This window comes from Pipistrellus kuhlii, unplaced genomic scaffold, assembly GCF_014108245.1.
Source record: "Pipistrellus kuhlii isolate mPipKuh1 unplaced genomic scaffold, mPipKuh1.p scaffold_m20_p_4, whole genome shotgun sequence".
Classification (NCBI taxonomy): Eukaryota; Metazoa; Chordata; class Mammalia; order Chiroptera; family Vespertilionidae; genus Pipistrellus; species Pipistrellus kuhlii.
In genome coordinates, this window is record NW_023425540.1 from 76358363 (window position 1) to 76383061 (window position 24699).

Here is a 24699-nt window from a genome sequence, read left to right on the forward strand (position 1 = left end):
GTCGAGGGGCGTGCAGGCTCATTCACTCCCGCAGTGTTTTTATGGGAAGGTCCTTGGCTGTGTTTGTGTGAACAGAACCCTGGTTTTAATTACATCCCTTCTGGTTATTCAGATTATGTACTTTGTAAGGGTCTCGTCGTTTCTCTGGCTTTCGTCTGCCCTGCACAAGTACAGAGAGTTCAGCAGAGAAAGTGCTCAGGCACTGTTTACATAGACATAGGAGGGGGGTGGGGGGGGGGGAGAGAGAGAGAGAGAGAGAGAGAGAGAGAGAGAGAGAGAGAGAGAGAGAGAGAGTGAGTTTTTGAGCTGGAAGGGACTTCAAGTAGCTAGTCCAGTCCCCTCAGTTTGTAGATGAGATAACTGAGGCTCTGAGAAATGGTAAGTGACTTGCTCAAGGTCACACAACTAGGGCTAAAACCCAGGTCTCCTGTGTCTCTCTATGTTGTACATCCTACTGGCCTGCCGATAACTTTTTTCTGCTTTAGCTTCATAATAAAAGTTGCAATCAGGATTAGAACATTCCTTGTCCCTCCTTTGAGGATTGTGGTCGTTGCGTGAAGAGCCATAATTACAGCATTTTCTCTGATTTTTCCTGGATTCTTCGGTGAAGAGCAGGGAAAATGCATCAGCACTGGAGAGCAAACACTGCAGATTCAAATACCAGCAGACACACAATGTGTCTCAGGCCCATGGATGGGGGATGTCCCTCTTGAAGCAAAGCAGGTGGGAGCACAGGGCGCTTAAGAAATGCAAATGAAGATGAATGTGAGCTGCTGTGCACTGGCAGAGCGGCCAGGGGCAACCTTCTTTTTACTTTCCCACAGGGCACAGGCCTCCTGCTAAAGGACCGCCGGCCGCACTCAGTCACCGTAGGCGTGCCTCGCGTGAGCACCATTTCCCGCTCTCTCTAGGCTCCTTGTCCCTGTCTGAGGACCTCCTCTTACAAACACTTATTTAATAATGGCACTTGGCTTTTTAATATTTTATTTGACTTCTGCTTTGTGGTATTGTTAATTGAGCCCCGTTTTAATTGCCTTTTTCTGCACACCAAGAGCCTGGATGAGGAAGGGAGGCTTTATACTTGAAATGCTGATGGTTATGTCCTCTTTCTTTCTGCTCCATCTTAATCCAGTAATAATTGATTCCATCCACGTATAGGCCCCGATGGTCATGTGCATCTGTTGATTAAGAGGCCTGCAACCATTATTACCAGTGAGGAAAGGACATTAGGCTCAGTTCTTGCTGTCCCGTTGAGCCATCAAAGCAGACAGAAGCTCTTCAGACCCATCCACTGAGAGTACTTGTTTCCTGGCTGGGCAGTCACAGGGTGACGAGGTTTCACAGGATGGAGAGCTAGAGGTGACTTAGGAGAGACACGGGGCCCTCCCCCGGGCCCAGGCCCGGCCCAGGGCAGATGGTTTATCACAGACAGGCTTGGCTGTGGCCTCCGTAAATAAGGGGTACTGCCTTTATAGCGTTTCTGAGCCTCAAGGGAGGTTATTGAGTTGCCCTTAGGATAAGAGAATAAACAACCCCTTTCCCTTAAACTTCTGCCCTTCTCTACCCTGCACAACTCCAGTCCCATTAAATAATGTTTGACCTATTTGTCTTAGGCCCCCACCCCCCCATTGATTGCAGAATGACTGCAGCCACCCTGAAGGGCCTCTGCGGAGAACCAGAGAACAATTCCGGCTCACGCAGAGATGACTTCTAGCCTTGCTGGGTCTACTTCCTTCCCAGCTGGGGTTCAGCGAGCAGCTATTCATCAGGCTTGATGTAAAGACTTGGCTGTGATGGTCGAAGGGAAGGCTGTCAATCCTGCTAACTGCTGGAAGAAAGGAAAATTGCCCCTTAAAAGGATGGCCCTGGCCCTGAGTGTTATCTTCCTCTCCTTGGGACTTGCTGAAATAGATTTCTTATTTCAAAGGAAATACAAATATGTGAGTCCCTACTATGGACAGGAAACTAAGCGAGGCATTACCGGCCAAGCAAGGCAAATATAATTGTCTTATTTTCCTATTTCCCCTTATTTCAGCAAAGACACCAGCCTGTTTCAAAGCTCTGCTTTGCATCAGGCCATATGCCCAGTCTCCTCCAATCAGCCTAGAGTGTAGCAAATAATCACCCCCCTATGGCTGAAAAGGGAGCTGCAATCAAAGAGGTTAAATACTTTGCTTAAGATCCGTACAGCGCTGGTGGGGCAGAGGGGTAGTGTGAAAGCCAGGCTGTATCTACAGGTAGCTTGTCCCTTAGCATTGTCACACTGGAAAAGAGTGTCGGATGGTTCAGCACAGAGCTCTGCCTTCGGCCTGGCCTCTTTGCAGCCTTGGCCTAGGTGAAGACAGACTAGACTGGGAAGAGTCAATCAGTGCCCAGACAGTGTCCCAACAGGCTGGGAACCTGGGTGAAAGCACCGACAGTGAGGGTAGACGGTAGGGAAGATGAGGCATGGGGAAGAGGACTGAGTGAACTGGGATTGGGGTTGGGGGCAGGAGGATGGGCTGGGAGAGGCCATTGAATTCATTTTTTGAAATGTTGATTTTGGGAGGGCTGATAAGATCCAGTGCCACCATCCAAGAAATGAGGTGGAAATGTGGACTGACGTGCAAGAGAAATATGGAGTCATCTGCTTAGAAATTATGGAAAAAGCTGGGGGATTGGTAAGAGAGAGGCTCCTATACTTCCTTCCTTCTAGACATTGAAGGGGGACCTTGAAGAATCCCACTATTGAAGGGCATGTGAATCAGTGGAAGGCAACATCAGATGAAGAAATTAGGACACGCTTAGTGTCATTGTAGAAAGGAAGAAGCAGGCAGCAACCTCTGCAGAAGGAGAGACAGAAGGGCCACTGGGTTTGTGAAGTAGGAGGTCCTTGGCCAGGGACCAGCGGCCTCATAAATGTTGAAGCCAGTGTTACTCTTTTGTTTGGGGAACAGCTTTAGGGAAGGTGAAGAGGTTACAGTCTCTGGCTTACTGAAAAGAAAGGGACAGATAGAGCTCAGATACCAGTGGAAGCGGCCCTGCTCTGGTAGATAGCGACAGCAAGACGGGCAATCAGGTGGGCGCTCAGGGCGGTCCAGCCCGGCTGCCCAGGAGGGCAGTTGCTTGATTGGGTTGGTCCAGCCTAGAAACTCAGAGACGATCATGCTAATTGGACTCTAGGGAAACCGATTAAATGATAACACACATCTTCCTGTTTACAACGAGGAAGACTCCTGTGCACTGGTTGGCACACTTGCTCCTGAAAAATAATACCCAGGGAAGCCAAATTATAACCGGAAGGTCGCTGTTGACCCGGGACTTTGAGAGCAGGAGGCACAGGCACAATTGTCCACTCCGTCAGGCGTGAACCCCAATAGCTTCTTCTTATACTCATTGTCCACTGCGCGTGTGTGCAGTAACAGGCCTGGGAAGACGGGGTGGATGTGGTGAGTGCCGTGGAGGAGTGGCGAGGTGTTTTGTTTTGTTTTATCTGGGAAGGGGGGTGCGGTCTTGCGGAGGGTATACTCTTAGGGGAGACCTTTCCAAATCTGCGTTTAGATTCGGGGTCCCCAGAAAATGTTGGCACAGGCACAATTGCATGATCTTGCAAACAAATGGCAAAGGACTAGAACCCTGCTTTGCCTCCGGACTGCTTTCCACCAGTGTCCACCCTCTGTGGCTCTCAGGAGGGAAAGAAGCCCCAACACCTGGCATGCTCACGCACTCAGCTTTGAGGTCAGGCTCACGGCCTCTCACATACCCCGCACAAATCTCTGTCCCTCTGAGTGAAAAGAAAGGGCGTGTGTCTGCCATCTCACAGTGCAGGCATCGACTAAAGGGAGATGTTATAAAATGTTAGATCTACTGCTGCCCTGGCCCACGTGGCCCAGTTTGTTGAGCACCATCCCGTGCACCGAAAGGTCATGGACTGATTCCCGGTTAAATCCCCAGTTGGGGTGCCTATAGGAGGCAACCGGTAGGTGTTTCTCTCTCTCTCTCACACATCAGTTGTTCTCTCTCTCCCTCCCCCTTCCTCTCTTTTTAAAGTCAAGTGTATACATTATGCTTTTATTCTACCAAACAGGTGCATTGACTTGGTTCAACCGAGAGTGACCCAGGACAGATTTGGTTTCCATGACACCCCCTTCCCTCCACCCCTGGGGTTAAGCATCTGTTTTCAAGTTGCAAACAGGGAAAGGGGTGGTGGTAGGTCTCAGGTCTTTCACATGGTTTGGGAGTGAAATGCACAACAGGCTGGGTTTTAAGAGTTGCCTTGTGCCCATGTTGCCATGGCAGTCATTGTTAAGAGCTTACCATGCAATTCTAGAGGCCCCTCTGCATGTATTACCTCTCAGGGAGTGAGGTGCATCTTATGTATCCTCCTGCTCCGACCCATGCAAAGTCTTCTTTTTCATAGCAAGTGTTTCTGTGTATTGGGTGCCCACTGTATGCATGTACGTGCATTAGATAAAGATGATCTGATCTTTATAGCTAATAGATACCATGAACCGTATCCTACAGATAGGACCTTGAGGTGCAGAGATGAAAGATCTCATGCAATCAACCTGATCCTTCCAAGGCAGGACAGGGACATGAACCTGGTCTGCCTCACATCCGAGCAACTCTCTCTCCACTGGGCCACGTAACCTGGACCCAGGGGTGCTCGTGCACAGGCACCTTGATTGGCAGCTGCCGGCCTCACTGTGTGGGTGCTCCTGTGGCTGGGGGAGGGGAGTAATTGAGAAGGGAATGTGTCTGTGTCAAAGTGGGTGTCCTCGCCTCTTGTCTTGCCTTCATAATCACAAATGTTCATTTCTTTCTTTCTCTCTCTCTCTCTTTTTTTTATTATTCTTCTTCATAGGGGTGATGACTGACAGATTAATATATGTCTAACTACATGTCTCAGAAATCAAAAGGAAGGTGCTGTCAGAATCACTTGTCAGAAAATGAGATTAGGCGCTCTTGTCATTTGCCGAGGATTGCAGCCTTTCAGAGATAAGGTTTCATTTAATGAGGGTAAAAAGCCTCCCTTTTAAAAAAAAAAGGAGAGGGAGCAAGGGAGTACGGGTGGGCAGAGGAGGAGGAGTGATGGTTCTTTTTTCTGGTGTCAGCCGAGTGTTTTATCACCTGCGGTGACCCGGGGCGGCTGGCAGCCACTGATAATGGCAGCCTGCTCCCTCCTCTGCCGCCAGCCGCTTCAGGCCACCACCACCGGGGCCTGCCTTTGCCTCTCCCCGGAAGCCAGAGCTCCTTCTCCTGCAGGGAGAAGGGCTGAGCATGTCCTCTAGTTGTGACAGCAGCCTCACGAAGGCGTACGGCCTGGAGGAAATGTATGGTCACATCTCCCGACGAACCATAAAGCATCCGCCGCGGATCCCGGTGAGCTATGGGGCCTGTCTGACAGGCGGAGGGCAGCTAACGAGGACCCGAACCGGATCCCTTGGCAACCAATGGTGTCTTATTTTGGAAAATATGTATCAAGTTTTCTTGCATTTGTTAATTCTCTTAAAAGTGACCACCGTAAAGGCTGCTGGCGGGTGACGTGCTCCGCCTCCTGCCCCCCACAATTCAGACTGCCGGTTTTTACTCCGCGGGGAAGCTCTCCCTGCACCTCAGGTGAGGCCTGCGCTAGGGAAGCATCTCAAGTTAGCCTCCTCCCCCAACATGGAAACAGCCTGTGAAAGGAACCGCTTTCTGATGGAGAATGACAAAGCGGAAAATCTCAGTCTAAGACATGTTTATCGCAGTTACTACTCCAGCCCTGGTGGTTTGGAACAGCAGCCCATTGATGATGCAGGCTTGGTCAGGAACTGGACGGGGCATGGCAGGAGGGCTTCCCTGTGTGTGCTCTAGGAGGTCTGGGTGACTTGAACGGTGGTGGCTGGAATTGCCTGGGGATGTCTCCACTCTCACCCCCCATACCTGGGTGGGGATGATGTATCCTCATTCCTGACTGTCTGAGTGGCTTTCGTTTACTTGACAAAAATGAGTCACGTGTGGGTCACAGACTGTTGGATTTAAGGAAAGGTTTTGATGAGACCAAGAGACTGGCACGGCCGAGTGGATATCCAGCGCCTGCCCTCCCTCCTAGCTCTCCTTTAGGAGGTCCCGAGGGAGCAAGACAAATAGGGAGTAATAATCGCATACATCTACTTCCTGTGCTTGTGGTGCGAGGGGCTGTTCTAACCCATTGGATCCCCACAACAATTCCGGGGTGAGAACATCACACTTCGGTTCTATACATGAGAAACCAATGACAGAAGAAGTCTAAATGTGACTACTTTATTGTTAGTGAGGTGAGTGCCTGATACCCAAAACAAGGCCCTTCACTGAGTGTGCTAGAAATAAGTACTAAGTGCCTTGGGCTCCACCAAGCCCCAAGCACCGCCCAGGGCCCCCAGCTGAGCTCTGCCATCTGTGGCTTTGCAATGCACTGGGACCCGCCCCCCAGTAAGCATGGCCCCGAGTCTCACAGGCTAGCCACAGACTAGCACCCTGCAGAGAGCATGAGAAGGAAGGTGGAGGGCTTGAGTTTCCCCAGACAGACACCAGATTCGTGGATGCCTACGGTCTGTCTTAGTGCAGTTCAACAGCAAGAAGAACTAAAGTAAACGTGGCAGAATGTTACCAGTCGAGGGACATACGTGAAGGGCTTCACCGAGTTCTTCAGACCATCCTTTCATCTTTTCTGTAAGTTTGAGATTTTTCGAAATATAAACTTGGGTAGCATTTGAAAGTCACTCAAGAGATGGGAGTCAACAATAAACACACGGGGACGTGGGCTGCAGCCAGGAATGTTCTCTCCTGGCCCATCCAATGGGAGCCGAGGGGAGAAGGAACGAGCCGGAATGTGGGACATATGGAGCTTCTTAGGGGGATGCTCCGCCTGCCCAGGGGGCTCATTCAAAACTAAATCTTATCCCTGGATCGATCCCACAGCCCTTAATGTGACCCAAACTTTCCATTACCAAACTCGGAGGGCTTACACGCTGATACTGTGAGCTCGAATCTGGACTCTGTCTTGTCAGCTACGGATCTGTCCTATTGAGGCCACATGTGCCTGCGCAATAAGTTCTTTTCAAGCCAAACTTTCATGTTTAAAAAAAAAAAAATCCTAAGAGGAAATACATGTGGTCCTCTTCCCCTTCAAGCCCAGTTCAGGCTATTTATTGTTTTATTTGATTGTTGAGAAGTCAGAAATGACTAAATTGGTTCCCAATGTGGCCTGCACATTGCCCTGGCTAGGAACGGTCTGATTGAGACAAATCTCAGCTTGGAATCCAGTAGTGTTCAGATTTGTGTGTATGTGTGTGTGTGGGGGGGGGGGAGTATGTGTATTCCCCCCTCCCCCCCTCCACTTTGTCTCTGAAGTCCTTCCCCAGTGAATTTCAGATTAAAGAGAACGTGATGACACATTTACCCTTTTGGTTTTGCTTTTAAAACACAAAGCTGACAAACGTGTTTAATGGGCCAGTGGTACCCAGTGACAGGGGCACAGAGCTCCAGGGGCTCACATGCGCCCTGACTGTTTGGATGAGGTCGTTCAATCACGCGTGCCAGTTGGAAGGATTCAGTAAAAACTATCGCATACTTCTCACATTTCAAAACAGAATGCCTACTTAGAAATTCAGAAAATGGCCCTGGCCAGGGTGGTCAGTTAGTTGAGTGCAGTCATCCCAGGCACCGAGGGGCCCCTGTTTCGATTTCTGGTCAGAGCGCATGCCCAGGTTGTTGGCTCCATCCCCAGTAGAGGGTGTGCAGGAGGCGGCATCACTGTTTCTCTCACATTGATATTTCTCTCCCTCCCTCCCTCCCTCTCTTTCTCTCAAATCAATACAAAACATTTTTTAAAAACTTATCCCCCTTCTTTAAAAAAAAATTAAGAAAATAGAAAGAGGAAATGTTATTTTCAAGCACAATGACTATCCTCTATGCATAATCTCTAAATACTAGGTTACTTACAATCACGTGATCTCATGTATGGGAGAGCGTGAGAGAGAGATGATTCATCCCAATGTGCACCCAGTTGAATATGAAGCAAAGGTTCAATGACTTAACCCAAAGCCACACTAGTTGGGTCTGGGTCTGTCCTGGAACCCAGGCCCCCTGACTTCGCTGAGCTGGTTCAATGCTCCTTCAGCACCCGCCTTTCCCTGTTTCGGTCTGCGATAGCCTTGCCACCAGTTTTTAGGACTCACTGAGCCTGCTGCCAGCGAGGGCCGGGCCAGTACCCTAACTCTCCTGCAGATCAGCTGTTTGTGGTCCGTTTCCTGGCCTGACGCTGTACCTTTAAACCCAGCCTCTCACCTCTCAGATGCGTGATGTGGGCTGTAAGCGAGGGAAACAGAGGGAAAATCCATCTCCACCGGTGCACATGGAGAAACCACGCAGAGCACACAGCCCAGCAGAATGTTGTGTGCAGCTCGATCTTTGTATAAGAAAGACATCGTAAATTAAAACAAAAGCCACCAGCCAAGCAACTGTGTTTCCTAAGAAAACGCATTGCTAGGAAAATAGATGGCGTCCTCCACGGCAGCACGAAGGGAAAGTCTCGTTACTTATAGGCGAGTGGCTATTGGAAAGCCTGGCTACAATGTCCCTGTTTTATTAACACTTGTAATTAAATCCGTCAGCTCCCTCCAAGAGTCTGTATAAATACCAGATGCTCGCTCAGGCTCTTTCTCCTGGAGAATAGGGAACATTGTAACCTGACGTAGAGGGACTTCAAAGGAGGCGAACTTGGGGGAAAGGAGCCCCCGAAGGTCCACGCTCACTTTCCTGTGAACTTCTCTGCCTGCCCGCCCCTCCTGGCCCAGAGGGGCCCTGTGCTGGTGGATGTTAAGTTAACACCAGGAGCTGATGGCTCTGCCTGGGGTGTGGTGGCAGGGAGGACCCTGCAGGCCTGGCAGGAGGGATGTAAAAAGGGGAGGAGAAGGCCAGGCCTCAGCTCCCTGCGTGGCCACAACCTGCTTTTCATGTGCCTTTACTGCGGCCCCCACCAGCTGTCACCTAATTAATGCGGTTGATCATCTGGGGAGCAGAGGAGGAAGTTTGGGGTGTCATGGGGCACACCCACTCTCTCTTGGCGTGGGAATGTCCCCCCTCCATCATGTACCTCCTCAGGGGTCACATACATGTACCTTTCTTATGCCAGTCCCCATACAAAGAAGTGTGCCTTTGTGTCCCAGAGCTGATGGTGTTTCAGCAGTAGGCAAACCGCCCCACCCCCCTTTCATGGTCCAGAACTAAATGTAGATGCTTAGAGCTGTCGTCACCTAAGGAGAAAGCTGAGAGGGTTAAATGAATCATGAAAGAGAATGACATACCTGTTTAAGTTTCAGTGTGTGAAGTGTGGGGTTCTTGGCATTTGTAATGGAGAAACTGGGAAAGGGTGCTCTACCTCCCTCCCAGTGTAGTCCCAGCAGTTCCACACGTGTGTGTGTGTGTGTGTGTGTGTGTGTGTGTGTGTGTGTGAGAGAGAGAGGAGGGAGGAAATTTTACTTTAAAATATCTAATATTTCTAAAAGTAGTAGCAGAGCATTCATATCATATGGACAACCCCCAACCCTCCATACTTATAACCCATCCCGGGTTTTGGGTCCCCCACCCCCATCCCACCACTTTGGGGGGCAGGCTGCCACCCAGGGGACCCATTAGCAGAGATTTGGGTAAGCCTCTCAGACTCTCCCCAGTGTGTGAGTCTGTGGAAGGGAGTGAGCCTTGAAAGCACGGAGCCGGGGCCCACCCCACCTCAGCTACTTTCAGTTTCTGTTTGAAACCAGAGTCACAGAGGAGCTGTCACATGGCAGCTGTGCATTTGGTGGAGATGAGAATTCCAGATTTTATGCTAATTCGGTTTCAGGTTCCTTTGAACCTACAGCTCCATGAGGCTGTGCTTAAAACAGCAATCTGTTTTAGATAAAAGAAGAGATTACTAACGACTTTTTTTCAGTTTTGCAAACACTGACAGCCTCCAAAAGGAAAGGGGGGAGATCAGATGTATGCTTTCATTAACATTGTCATGTTACGTTTTCGTCTGAGTTATCAAAAGAAAACTTTTTCCTTATTTTGGCAAGGAATGGTCTTATTTTAGGGTTCTTGTTGCTGCTGCTGTCTCTATCTTTATTTCGGGGTTTCAGCTCTCTCTCTAACCTCAGGGTCCTTGTCACTCACTCCCTTGCGAAGGCCAGAACCCAGGTGATGTCCAGGTCTGCCTCCTCCTGGTATGCGCTCACCTTCTCTTTCTGAACGTTCGGGATAACTGAGGTGGACGTTCCTGTTGCCGGGGAACACGCTACACGTTTAACGGCCTAAAACACAACAATTCTTCATTTGCTCGCAATTTTGCAGTTTGGCCCAGACTTTCTCGGTGTCCCACATGGCAGCCGCCAAGGCCAGCTCAGTGGGCAGGAAGGACGCACCCAAGACGCTCCTTCACATGGCTGCACGGGGCTATTGGCCGTGAGCGAGGAACTGAGGGAGGAACTGAGGGAGGCTTGGGCCCCGAGGCCTGCATCTCCTCCCCCTCCCAGTGGGCTGCTTGGGCTTCCTCACAGCATGGCAGGCACTTAGCAGAATGCCCAGAGGCCATATTTAGAGAGTCTACCGCAGTGGTCGATGCAGTGTTTTAATTATTAATCCGTTTTCAGGAGAACTTACATGTACTCTGTAAGCCTTATGACGATGGGTTTCTACATTCTGTGCGATCCTAACCCGGTGGCAGTTTGTGGAAAGGACTTTACAGTTTATTTTTTTCAGGCCGTGTCTTCATTCTCTTCTGTTTAGCTGGCAGAGATATGGTCGTGGGTCCGTTAACTCATTGATGGACCCCCCACTGACCATCTACTGCATAGGAGGACTGTACTAGGAGTTCAGGGGAGGGACGGTGTTAGGGGTTGGGGGATGTAAGGGCCCAGTCCTGGCCCTCCTGAATCTTAGCTCGCCAAAGCAGTGTCTTGTTCCCACGAAGGAAATGTACGCCCCTAAAGGAATGACAGTGTCCAGAAAGCGAGCCAAGAAACAGGTAATACATGTGAGACGTTTTCCTGGATCTATTTCCCTGAGGAAATCACCGAGAGAAGCTGTTTTTGGAGCAGCAGGAGAAATTGCTGGTTTAATTTGCAGCCAGCTCTGTAAAAGGAGATGATGCAGGACCAGCCAGCGAGGGGCGGGCAAGACTTGGGGGCCGGGGGGGGGGGTGCGGGCTCACCCTCACCCGGGGTAGCAGCAGCAAGCGATCGGAGCAGTCGGCGTGTGTGTAGCAGGTGACCCTTTGCAAAGTACGCTCATTTGGTGCACGAAGCCACCAAGACGGGAGCGGTGGCAATTTCGTTCTGATCGTGTGGGAGAGACAGGGAGGTAAACGAAGACCGGCACAAGGTGGAAAATCAGAAACACTGGCCAATAAAATGCTTTCAGGAAGGCTGACACAAGAGAAATATTTGACATTCTCGCTGCCCACCTAGTACCCCGGCAGCTGTATGGCTCACCGAAATAGTAGAAGCAACTGATCCATTCTTGCCGATGAGTATTTCTGCAAATAAATATTTGGACTGTCTGGAGACTCCGTGATGAAGCTAGAATGAAAGCACGCAATCCTTTGTGTTAGCATGGACAGAGGGGTAGCATTTGTAGGACCCTGAGGAGTATTCATGTTCACAGGTAACATGTTTCCAAGACAAGAGAGCAAACCTGTGGAGGGAAAGATGTGCTGACGTTCATTTGGCCACCGCTTGTCATGTTCCTTTTGCAAATGACCTTTAACATGGATGTCAGTAATCTTCCGAACTTAAAACCTGTGACGGAAGACTAGTCCCATGCCCTAGCATCCCCACGGCTTAACTGCAGCTTCACCGTGGTGTTTGGCCCTTGAAACGTCTCTAGACCCTACTATTAATATCAGCCTCTGTTTTGACTAAGACCTAGAGCTGACCTGTGTCAGCCTTGAGAGTCTGCCGGAATTTCATGTCCAGCCTACGGAGTGAGAAATGGAGACCCACCAACCGTGTGGATGGTGGGATGTGGGATGCAAAGAAGGGTATGGGTCCTTCAGAACTGTCCCCTCGCCCCCACTTCCATGGGGTGCTCTTGTGCTCTCGCTATCAGTTGCCTCGTCTGAAGGGTGGAGGAGAATGGCAGGTACTCCGTTCACCGCACAGTATTGCCGCACGGGCAGAGGACATGACAATTGTAAACATTTTTTGAAAAGCAGGTTGCTCTAGGCATGCACGGCAGCACCCTTATGAGCCAAGGAAGGGGAAAGTGAAAAGCTATTTATCAAAACTAAGGCCATCTAGTCCCAGGTGGCTTGTGGCTAGCAAGGCCTGGGACTGCTCCTAGTGCCCTGCAAGCATTCAGTTGTTGACCCCGCCCAGCAGGTGCTGTAATAACAGGAGGTGCTGCTGCTGCCCTCCTGTGTGGAGGAGGAAAACCAGGCTCGGAGGTGGGAAGCAGTCCCTTCACCTTACCAAGCTGCTAAGTGGGAGTGAAGGAGGAGCTGGCAGTTGATCCCAGCCGTTTGTTGAGAGTAGCTATGCTTTTAACCATGAGACAGACCAGCCACCTCTCAGTCGCCCCAGAAAAATGGCGGGCACCAGTGGGATGGGTCGCCCCGCATGGGGAGCCCGGCAGCAAATCGTGCCGATGCCTTATTGTATTTAATGCTCGCAACAACACCGTGAGAGTTCACTTTAGAGTACGAGCTCCACTTTGCAGATGAGGAATGGGAGGCTTAGGAAAAGTTAAGTAAGGCCTCGTGCCAAACCATTTATCCTGATAGAGATTGGATTCAGAGACACGTCCTTCTAACTCCCAGCCCATACTCCTAACCACCAGGCCAGGCACCACACGTTACAACATCCAGCCAGCCTGCTTCAGATCCGGGTTCTGGGATATTTACACAGATAGCTGAAGGAAGTGCCTTACCAAAAGCATCTTCATTTCAGTGATCGTCTCCACTGACTTGCTCGTGTTGTTCCGCCCTCCTTCCAGCTCCTGCAGGCATTGTGTTCACATTTTGCACTGTACTCACCTCTGGCCCCTGTCTCACCCCATTTCCATGTAGAACTAGGGGGAGGGTCCAGTGTTGGGGATGTGAGCAGGTGAGTGAGACAGACCTGATACTACATACAGGCCTCTAGACCCCGAGTTACAAACCCCGTCAGTGCTGAGTAGTATTGAAGACAGGGTTCCCAGACGACACCCAAAGACACACTCAGAGTCCCGATCTCACCTCCTTCTGGAAAAAGTGAGGTGCCATTGGGCAACACGGGCAGAGACTGAATGGCTTATTCTGCACCGCCTTGCTTTGTGGGACTGTCAGATTCCGAATATTAATGCCTTAATGTAGATTTGGAGGTTATGTAAGATATATTTTATGTGTTTTTTTAAGTACGTCTTCCCTTTGTAGTTTATAGTGCCCTGTGAAGTTTGGAAGCAGAATTCTTTTTTCTTGACTTCTACACCTGGAAAATATTTATTCCTCCCTGCATCTCAATAGTCTGCATCATAAACTAACCCGGTTCAGTTTATTTACTTCCCTCTCGTTGCAGCCCCGTGATCAATTGTAGCCACCCAGGCACACCTGGTGGAGTCTCTTGCTTACCACGGTGAGAGCGTGAATACTGCAGCCCTTTCAGCGGGATAACTAACCGGCCTTCCTGTAAAACCTCCTCCTTCAAGGGTGGGGGCACGGAGCCGAGGGTCTGGGCCATGCACCCCTAGATGGAGGAGATGGTGGTCCATAGTGTAAAATGGGTTGGCCTCCACAGGAGCAATCCCCGGGACCCAGGAAGGGTTTTCTCCTCCTGGGCTGGGCAGCCTGGAGGGCACTCAGTCAGGAACTAGCAGAGGTGGGAACTGGACAGCCTTAGCAGCGGGACTTCCCTAGGGGGGCGCAGACCGTTGGCTTCAGGCCTCCAGGTTAGGACTTCTGGTCACCCAGGTGCGCTGGGGGCGGCAGGCATGAGGATCCCACTCTGCAGGTCCCTCTGGGCTTCTCGGCACCTGTCTTCAGCCCCGAGTCTCCCTTCATTTTGTCAGTTACCCGGACACTTGTCAGGGGCCCCAGGCTCCATGGCAGACTAGGGAAATCTCAGCCATCTATCCATTCATCCTCCCTCCTCAGGCATCTGTTGAGGTAGGGCTGCCAATACTGAGCTGTGTACACGACATAAACACTTTCCAAGCTGTGAACTAGACCCATAAGAAGCTAGGTTCGTGCCCTGGGGAATAAGCGGGCATTGTATCCTCACCCGTGGGTGTGAAGTGCCGGGCTCCTGTCTCTGTTCCTGGCACTGCTGCTATGGCTGTGGCGTGAATAAAGACACGCAAGACGTAGTCTTCGGATAGATGGATTTAAAACCAAACTGAGGTGGGAGGTACTCCACACAGAAGAGGAACAAAAAATAGAACATGCTTCTGCATCCGTAAGAAACCATTTTTAATCATAGCAAATCTGTAGGCCTTTTTCACACTGGCAATCTGAATGTAACGTGTCCACATGCCATCAGTGGGATGCATGCAGCTTTACGTTTTAAGAAGCTGAAGCCCTTGCTGTTAAGAGGCTGAGGACTCCTTAAAGCCTGTGGAGCTCTCATAACATTTGGCTTGACTCAAGACTGGGCTCTATATCTATCGAGAAGATCCATGTTGCTTTCTCACGCAACCCAAGCTTGGTGATTTCCAGGCTCCGACCCCATCTGGAGGAATTGCTTGCAGGAAGGCCGGTGTGAAGGTAGGGCTTTCCAGTAGAGATAGTGCAAGCCACTGTCCCCACTTTTGGGGGTTGGTGTCGTTTTGAGGATCATGTGGTTCTTTTCGTTGTCACAATGGTAGCCCGCATTCCAGGAGGAGGCATCGCCACGCACATTGCTGCCATACCAGAATATCCTTTTGTTGTTTGCCCCAGAAATCCAAATAAGAGTATCCTCTTCCATCAGAGTAGCCAACACCCATATCCCCACCCACTCTGGGCCATGTGTCTTCCACCCTGAGGCTCCCCTCATTTTATCAGCTCCCCAGACTCTTGTCAGGTGCCCCAGCCTCCCTTGCAGGTGGGGGAAATCTCAGCCATCTCTATTCCTCCTCTCTCATCACGCACCTACGTGCTGGCAACATTGTCGTCTCACTTTACAGGTGAGGGACGTGAGGCACGGAGGGCGAAGGGATTTCCCCACATCTCCTGGCTCAGAGATGACAGGGCCGTGATGTCAGCCAGATGCTGGCTCTTAACCTCTAGCCAAAGAACAGGTAGAAATGCGTCTTTTCAAACTTTGAGGAGCTTTAGCATTTGAGAAGATCAAGCCTCCTGGAGACACAGAAATAACCCCGGTGGGGTGACGGCTTCCCCAGGGCTCGTTTGAGAGGGGGCTCACATGCTCTCGATCCCCTTTCCTGGTCTTTGCAAACCACACAATTAAAATAGAAAGGCTGGAGGAGTTTTTGGAAGACTTCCTCTCCTTTTAAATGATCCCAGGAATCCCCCGACATGTTCTGCTAGGGCCGTGGTCGGCAAACTCATTAGTCAACAGAGCCAAATATCAACAGTACAACGACTGAAATTTCTTTTGAGAGCCAAATTTTTTAAACTTAAACTTCTTCTAACGCCAGTTCTTCAAAATGGACTCGCCCAGACCGTGGTATTTTGTGGAAGAGCCACACTCAAGGGTCCAAAGAGCCGCAGTTTGCTGACCACGGTGCTAGGGACTACAATATAAGTACATTGTATTTATAGTGAACTTTTTCTCTATATGATGCTAAACAGAGGACCAGCATTGGTTAAAAAAAAAAAAAATTAGCAGAAAATGTTGTCTCTGTGTGGTGACTTACTAGGCAAATTGGATCAAATCTCACATTTTAAGCTTTAAAACTCTGCCATTTTAGGTGGGTTTAGAAGAACTTCCATTAGTTATCACACCTGGTTTATCTTTATCTTCAGATATATTTTGAGATTTAAGGAAGAGAACATGTTTGTTTTACCTTTCAGCTAGTTAATCATAAACTTGGCGGAGATCTTTGGTGGTGTATCAGAAATTGGTTTTGTTTCTGAAGTAACTGGCCTAACACTGAGAAGGCCGCCGAGCCCAGATTCTTGCCGTCTACTTCTTGTCCGGGTCCCCACTTTGTAAGACTTGATCTCCTTAAACCTGGTTCAGAAGCCGAGGGTGACATTAAGCCATTAGTGCTGGTATGTTCAACCTTCTGAATATTACTGACATTTGACTTTATAATCTTTGGATTAAAATTCCAATAAAGGGAAGCTACATTTCTCAAGGAAAAAGAATAATAAATCTTCTTGATTCTTGAAAGTCAGAAAGTCGAATCTTGGACTAGGATTTTGTGTCTCCCAGTGTGGGAGGTATCCTTTTTTATGTATTTTTTTGTCCGCCTTCCTTCTCTGTATTTCTAATGCTGTCCTGCGCCTGTTCCTTTCCAGTTTTGACACTGATGCCCTCCCTTCCAGAAAGGAGAGGGGACAGGGCAAGTTGGAAACCAATCAGAAGGGCCTGCACATAGGTGGTGAGAGGCTGAGAAATGAAGCAGAGTGGCAGTGGTGGACTGTGCAGGATGCAGGCTGTGAGCAGGGCAAGGGGGGGGGGAGGCCGCAGAAGCTGCATTCTGTGGGTTCTCTAGAGGCTTGGCTATTGGCGTTTCTGCCTTCCTCCTGATTGCAGATCATCAAAATAGAGGGACGCATGCAGATCTGTCCCAGGCTTTCATCTGTGGTCTAATCCCTAATCATCAGAGATGACAATCTAATGCGAGGCATGCTAAGTGTCAGAAATGCTGCCTGGGAAAAGCACTTCAGAGGGCTCAGTGGTTGCTGTAGATGGTCGTCTAAGTTGCCCATCCTTTTGTGCATCTTAGTTTACCCCGAGGGGGACCTGGCAGGAGCGCTGGCAATTTCTTCCCTGTAATATTGATTTTATTAGAGCAACAAGACAAGAAAACCATCCCATTCCGATTGCTCCAAAAGAAACAACATTTTAATGTCTTTTCTTGAAAATTTAATGTTTGCCTCTGAGCTATCTGGGTATTGCAGTAGCAGCTTCAGAATGAACGCCCCGGGCTGGAGGGCCTCAGCTGGCTTTTGCGACATCTTATAAGCGATAGGAAAATCCAACTCCAGACTTAAACCTGCCGAGGCACCTTCTCTTCGGACTTCTCTGGGGTCAGAGAAAAATTTTTCTCTACTATCTATTACCTTTGAAAAAAAAATTGTTTTAAGAAAGACCATGGAGAGGCTACCAGTTGGAGAAGGCATCAGGCGAGACCCCCTTTATTTCCCAAATTAATTGTATTTGGAGGTTCCAGAAAAAGCAGTGTGCCATACAGCAAGCCACCCCTATTTTTCTCCTTGAGGTATGTTTCACGAGTGCCATGAAATCAAACAGTGACAGATGTTCAACTTCAAAGAGGCGGGGAACGGGGCCTTCTGCTTTAAGCCAGCCTCCATGTCATTGGTATGTGGCGTGCACCTCTCCCCATCCAGTTCCTCTCCTCTCATCTCAGCTGCACTCCAGGTAGAGGTGGCCTGGAAGGGAAATCAGGAACTGCAAGCTTCCCCTCCCCCCACTCCTCTCCGGTTTGCCCACTCTGTACCCCAGAACCCTTCCAGTTTGCTCTCCAGGCCTCTCCTCTTTCCCTTGTGCTGGGAAAAACCACAGCAACTGTTGTTTGCTGAGGATCTCCTCGTCCCCCATATGGCCCAGGGGCCTCTGTGGTCTGGACAGTGAGTAAGGAGGCCAGGGCCTGGGGAGGGGCTCCCGGGCTGGATAGAAGAGGGCTGGGTATGCTCCGGGCAGAAGTGGGATATCTGGGGGAAATACAACCGTTTGTGGTCAGTGAGCGCCCTCTCCCCCTCTGCAGGCCCTTCACGAAGAACACAATGATGATAAATGTTAGGAAAATGGTAATTGCTGCCCCTGTAGTGAGGCTGTGGCGTTGCTTTATCCCTTTCCCTACATCTGGTGGATGCCGGGGGAACCAATTGGCCTCACTTTGTTAGTGGATTTGAAGAATGGGGGTGGGGGAGGATTTGTAAATGGCCAGCTCATGCGCTCAATTATCCTTAAGACCTAACCAACTGCATTCGGTCTTTGATCATGACGGGGATGCGGTGAGATTAAGACCTTTTTGTTCTCATACTAGACTCAGCCCCCCCCCCCCCTCCATTTTCAACAATGTACTTAATATTTTGGATTGAGCACCTACTATGCGCCACGTGTTTCACACACATCACTTTCTTGCCTTAGAGAGCTTGCTCTGTGCGGATGTGGCTGCCCTCGTTGCCATTCCACCCCAAGCTGTGGGCCTAGGGGCCTTCCCCTGCTGCGGCGCGGTATTGGAAGCCGCCGCGGCAGGGAAGGCTCGGGGAGTTGCAGTTCCTGCCAGGCGTCTCTGCCAGGAAGGCGGCCTGGGGACCTCGGGCCCCGGGGGCCGCGGGGCCGCGGGGAGCGACAGCTGTCTTTGTCGCGCCCAGGGACTGCGCCCCTGCCTGGCGGACCCGGCGCCGGGCGGAGAGGAGGGGCCGCGAGGGGCGGGGCGCGCGGGGCGGGCCGGGGGAGGGGCGGCGGCACCGGCCGCTCCGGCTGCTCCGGCTCCGCGCCCCGAGCAAGTCCCGCTCCGAGGGCTGCGAGCGGCTGGCGGAGGCGCGCTCGGCGCAATCGGGGAGCGAAGTCCGGAGCCTGGGGCCCCGGTGCCGCCACCGCCGCCCCTTCCCGACGCCCGTCCAGCCTGGGAGCCCGCGGCGCCGGCCGCCGATGGAGTTCACTTGAGCGGGGAGCCAGCCGGCGGGAGAGGCAGGCGAGCGGAGCGCGGGCCGGAGCCCAGCCAGCCCGGGCGCTGCCGCCGCCCGCCAGCCCGGCCGGGAGGCGCCGGCGGTCCCGCGCAGCCCGCCTGGCGCCCGCGCCGCTGAAATCGGCCAAAAATAAAGACTCCCGGAGCGTCCCCCTCCGGCGCGGCGGCGGCGGGACCGAGACCGGGCGGCCCGCGGCGCTGCGGGAGAGGCGGGCCGGCAGCCGGTGAGCCCGAGGCTGCCGCCTGGGAGCCGCCGCCGCCGCCGCCGCCGCCGCGGTGCGCCCTCCTCCTCCTCCTCCTCCTCCCTCTCCCTCCTCCCTCCCTCCGCACATGGTCTCCTTTGTCCTGTCGCCGCCGCCGCCGCCTCGCTCTTAGCTCCGCGCGCCGCGGCCGCGGCTCGGGCCGCTCCTCGCCGTCTCGCCCGCCCGCGCGCCCCGCACGCTCCTCGGTCTCCGCAGCGGCCCCGGCCCCGCGCGCCCCGGAGCGACCCCGAGGCCGCGGGCCGGTGCGCGCCCTCCCGCCGCCGCCGCCGCCGCCCGCCCGGCCCGGCCGCGCTCAGATGTGCGCACGGAGCCGGCTGCCGGCGCCCGAGGCCGGCGCCCCCGAACGGATCTGACTCCTCCGTCCGCCCCAGACTCCGCCAGGACCGCACGAGGGAGAATCGCGGACGCAGCCCGGGCGGAGCGGGGCGTTTTCTCTCCGCGCGTGTGGCCGGCTGTGCCCCGGTCCTGGACGATCCGATCCCCCTCGGTGAACCCCGCTCGGGAACCCAACCATGAACTTGGGGCTGTCAGGACCGCTTAACCCTTTGCGAACAGGTAATGCTGCCATCGGGGCGCAGCCCCCTCGCCCGCCGCCCGCGATCTGGAGGGAGGCGGCCGGCGGGGTCGGGGGTCTTTTGTTGGCGGCGGCCGAGCGCCGCGGGCCGGGGTGGCTGGGCGGCTCCTCGCGGCCGGCGCGCCCGAGCCCCTTCCTCGCCCCCCTCCCCCGCGCTCCCTCCGCCGCCCGGCGCCGCCTTTGTACTTTCCTCCGGGCCGGCGGGCTCGGGCCGGGAGCGGGGCGCGGGCGGGCGGCGGGAGCTTCGCTGTCGGTCCGGAGGCGGGAGACGCCCCAGCGCCTCCCCCGCCCCAGGGGCTCCGCCGGACCCGGGCCGGGGCGGGGGCCGCTGGGGCCGGAGACCTGGGCGCTGGGCTCCCCCCCGGTCCCCGCGCCGGGGCCGGGATCCCGGCTCGCGCGCGGTGCCGAGAGGAAGCGAAAGGGGATCTGGGCTCGGATCGGCGGCGGCCGTGGGGACAGAACTCGCGCTTAAGTTTCGACGAGGTTTCTTTCTCTTGTTGAGAAGTCCCTCTTGCTGCCCGCGCGCAGGGCCGTCTCCCCGGTCCTCGGCCGGAGGAGGTGGACCCCGAAGCCAGGCGGCTGCGACCCGTCTCCGGCACTAACAGGCTTTGATTCCTTTTACTCCTTATTATCTGTGTTCCTTCCTCCAATCTGTTTGACTTATTCAACTTTTCTCTAAACAACTACGGTGTTTAGTCATTTTTAAGTATTAAAAAAAACAAATCTGCGTCTCCCTCTAAATAAAAAAGCAACTAAAAAGCTTTTTTTTTGGGGGGGGGGGATGGGGTGTATCAATTTTTAAATGTAGCCACTTCAAGCCCTCAACCTCCAAACCCAAGTGAGGGAGATGAAACGAAATGGCGAGCAAAATCTAAATAAAGGTCTTTAGGTTGTAAATGTTCCCCGCGTTAAGAGGGAGAGAAGAAAAGGCTCCTCTGCTAACTCTCAGCTCACCACGTTTCCATTTGTCGTTTCTGATTAAAAAAAAATCAGCCAGGAAAATGGTCTAGGTAATATAATAAGGTATTGAAGATTTTTTTTTTCTAAAAACAAAACGAAACGTCCCAAAGATTAAAACCTAAGGAGCCCAATAATTGGAACAAATGCTTTAAAAGCATAAAGTGGAATTTGGAAAGTTTGTGGCGGAAAAGCAAAGAATTTCCTTGTAGTTTCCACGTTAAGGCTTCGGCCAAGAAGCTCTTTCTGACTTTCAGGGCAGTGGTCTGCCGAGGTTTTACCCAGCTGTATGGTAGAGGGAAGGGATCCGGAATCATTTTCTGACCGGCCAAAGCCCCGTGGCCATCCCTTTCTCTCTGAGGCCTTGTTGAGACACTCCTCCTCCCCCAGTTGCAAGAGTACCCTTTCAGGCTTTGTAACGTGTCAGAAAATTAAAGGGTTCAAAAAGCTCTTAGGAGAAGGTATCCTCCTAAGCCTCTCTGAATATCCTCAAGACTTATTTCCATCTTAACTTAGGAGTGAGCATCCTAGGTAATCACATCGAAGTTTGCTTCAGACCTAAGTTCCCTGAACCACCTACTTGAGATTGCATGTCGCCCAGTGGAACTGACAAAGGTGGCAGCCCCGAGGAGGGTGTGAAAGGCAGCCAGAGGCCTGTTCACCTTCACCTCCAGCTGCCATCCTATTCCCTCTCCGTCTTGTACACACACCCAAATGCAAACAAAAACCCAACCAGGAACCACTTCCTTTCCTTACTAATGCTTTTGGCATTTGGGGTGCAGCAATTTGTTTTTATATTTTTCTGAGCCAGTTAAGGTTCATTGGAATAAGTGGTTCCTAAATCTGCAGGGGTTATTTCAGTCTGGTGAAATGATTTAGTTAACAGACTTTTTTCCTTTAAAAAATACCAGCTGGAATTTAATTTTTTAAGCCATGAATGTAACCTGGCCATCCCAATTAGAATCAAGAGATACTTATTACTGAAGAATCTCTAAGTTTTTATCTGGGAAATTCAGATTCCTAGAAATCTCTCTTAATGTTACAGTTGAACAAGACTATTCCCATGATTTTTGCTTTTGTAATCCAGTCTTCTTGATCTGTTTAATGCATATCTTATCTCCCCTCTCCATGCAAGTTTTTTTGGCAGTTTATTTTTATTAAAAGATAGTGTGATACACAATTTTGTCTAAGATTTCAGGAAGGCCTTTGGATTTTTTTTTTATCACTCCTGCAAAATAAGAGGAAACGTCTATCTATGATTTATTCAACTGTTTATATATGTATGCACTTCACTTGTTTTGCACATAGCTTCTTTTTTTTTCTTCTTGATCTGTTAATCTTCTGAACCACCACTACAGTTGGGAGATTAGAATGAAATAAAGGGGAAAGTAGTCAAAAACAAAAAAAATATTTTATGTCTTCCTGTATCCTTTGCTGTAAGAACCAGAACATGGTTCCTACATGTACACAGGAATCATTCTCTCATCTTCATCAACATAACCTGGAAAAATTAAATTGAATATCTTCTTTGTCTCTAAAAGCCAGAATATGCTGTACCTCAGATTCCCTTTCCTCTGTTCTCTATATTTCTTTCTTTATTCAGCATTCTATGCTTTGCTTCGTCAAACATCCATCTCTATAAACAGAATAAGTGGTTTCTTGCAAGGATTGAGTAGCCAAAACAGTATAAATGTAACATAGCCTTTGTAACTTTAAGTTCAGATGCATCTTCCTATTATATAATGAGGGTGCTTAATTTTTAATTTTTCAAGTTCTAGACATATTTAGTGCTTCCAAAACATGATAGTATTTTCCTCCAAACTGATTTCATGTTTATTTCTCAGAACATTAGTGTATAATTTAAATTGCCTTTACTCTTGCTGTGTAAACAGGTCTATTTCACTTTCCTCAAGCCAGAGTAATAATTAGCAGACATGGTCTCTAGAAAATGCAAAGGAAATTATGCTGATGGCATGTACAGTGTAGGGTGTGGGAGTAGGTCAGCTTGCTTTGGTTTTAACACCAAGGTCATCCTGGTTACTATAAGGGATAGGGATCTTAGAGCCATCAGATGAATATTTAAAAATTAATTTCTGGGGGCGCTAATTGACACTTTTTAAGTGAGGAAAGGCTTAGCATTAAATAATGGGCATTTGTGGTTTGTGAAAGGAAATTGAAAAATGGATGTGTGCAAATATGAAAAAATACCATTTCCAAAATAATGATCTGTCAACGAAATTGCAAAATCATTATGTGAGTGAGCTGAATCGCTTTGTGTATCATCTCAGAAATATGTTTTGCACAGATAATATGTCTAATAAGGACACATTTTTGAAATCAGATTTCCCCTCCAGCAAATAACTGCACTGCAGATCTTTCTCAGGCAGTCAACTAGCACCACCTTATGGAAAGTTGGGGGAATTGCTGCTTTCCCGCTTAGGCTTTTTTTAATCGTAGTAAATTGATTTAGAAAAATAGTAATGATGATGGTGACTGTATTAATGACAATAATAACACTTTTCCCCCCCTTTTTGTTTTCCAGGCATCAGATGCCAGCTCTGAAAAACTCTTCAATACCGTTATTGTAAACAAAGGTAAGATTAGTGCTGAGCCATGATTTATGTATTTTCATATTTGTGTTATTGTCATTGCCTAGGAAGAAAGAATAAAAAAACAACGGTTTTTTTTTTGTTTGTTTTTCATTCTGGAACTACTGTTCATATTTTGTGGTTTTGCTTGAGATGGACTCTGTGTTCTTTTGTGATACATTACAGTTTATTTTAAAGAATACCTTGAATCCTTATCTCAATGGATTTGAGTAAGAAATCACTACTACTTATGTGATTTCTGCATTAAATTAAAGTCAACACGCTTTAACTTTATTGTTACTTATCAACTATCCAGCAGTCGGAGAACTATAAAGAGCCGATTTGTACTGCAGACTCTTAATAACCAGTGGATGTTTATAGTCGCAGCATTGTGGTCATAAACCAAGCCTTACTTTGCTGAGGGCCTTCTATAAAGTTAATAAAAGAGCAAGAGGGCAAAATCTAAATATGTGCTATCCCTTTAATTTCTTCCAAACCGCAATGTAGAGTTAGAGAGGCTAATGATACAGCAGTACATTAAGGGAAAACTTATCTATTATTGCAAATAGGTTTCTGAGCAGTTTTCATTGCAGCAGTGTTGCTGGGGAAAATGAAATTTAAGAGTGTCTAATCACGGGCTTTGCAAAGGTGTATGATTTGAAAGGTGTATAAATTAGATTTATAATAGAATCAGATATAGGTGCTTGCGTGGTAATTGCTAAACGAAGGTGTGCTTTCGGTGGGAATCCCTCCTGTGTTACCTGGCAGAGACTAGGTAGTGCCTGTGCAAGAGTTGGGCCTTCATAAAGTGAAATTTGAAACCACTTCAGCATTCCGTCATTGCCTGGGCTAGCATTTTATTTATTTATTTATTTATTTATTTATTTATTTATTTTATTTTTTCTAGCTGGTAAAGACACATTTTCAAGTTCGGTTATTTTGAGCTCACTGATTATTTTGGAATTGGAACCAACTGCAATTTTAAATAGTACATTATGTTTACAGTTCCCTGGAGGTGTATATGCCTATGTGTTTGCTATTACTCCCGGAATTATTGTCATATTGAATTTTATCTTCTTTATTGCATAATGGAGTGTTCCAGTTTTATATTTCATCGTATATTTTTGATGGACTGAAAGTTTGTATCAATGTGTTGTTAACCATAATGCTAAAAGCCCAGTAAAAGAAGATACGTGCCGTTCACGGCATCCAGTGCTCCTATGTAAGAATGGATAATTGTTTACCGCTCGTTTGGCTGAGGGGAGGGATCAGTAGACAGCGGGGTGTGTCTGTGTGAAAGAGGGTGGGGTGACAGGAGGAGGAGGAGACTGAGGCATGCCAGGTCACGCAAAAGAGGTCTTCTGTGTCTCAGTGACAACCCTCCCCAGCCCCTCCCGGGACCTCCCGCACCTTGTCACCGTGTCTTACTTCGGCCAGCTGGCATAAAGCTTTGGCATGTGTTTCCCCTCGCTGGGATGAGCACTAGAGTGACAATGGGCTGCTAGACCTGCATTCAGGCCTCGCTGCCCTCACAGGG

General features: G+C 50.0%; 1 protein-coding gene across 9 annotated transcripts in view; it reads left to right on the forward strand.

Moving 5' to 3' along the window:
- The window catches only part of AUTS2 (activator of transcription and developmental regulator AUTS2), a 1013113-nt gene that overhangs the window by 903403 nt on the left and 85011 nt on the right, over window positions 1–24699 (forward strand). For all 9 annotated transcript variants that reach the window (XM_045571222.1, XM_045571218.1, XM_045571221.1 and 6 more), the window contains exon 6: window positions 23117–23168. In XM_045571222.1, coding sequence (XP_045427178.1) covers window positions 23117–23168 — 52 coding nt within the window. The remainder of the gene's footprint in view (window positions 1–23116; window positions 23169–24699) is intronic.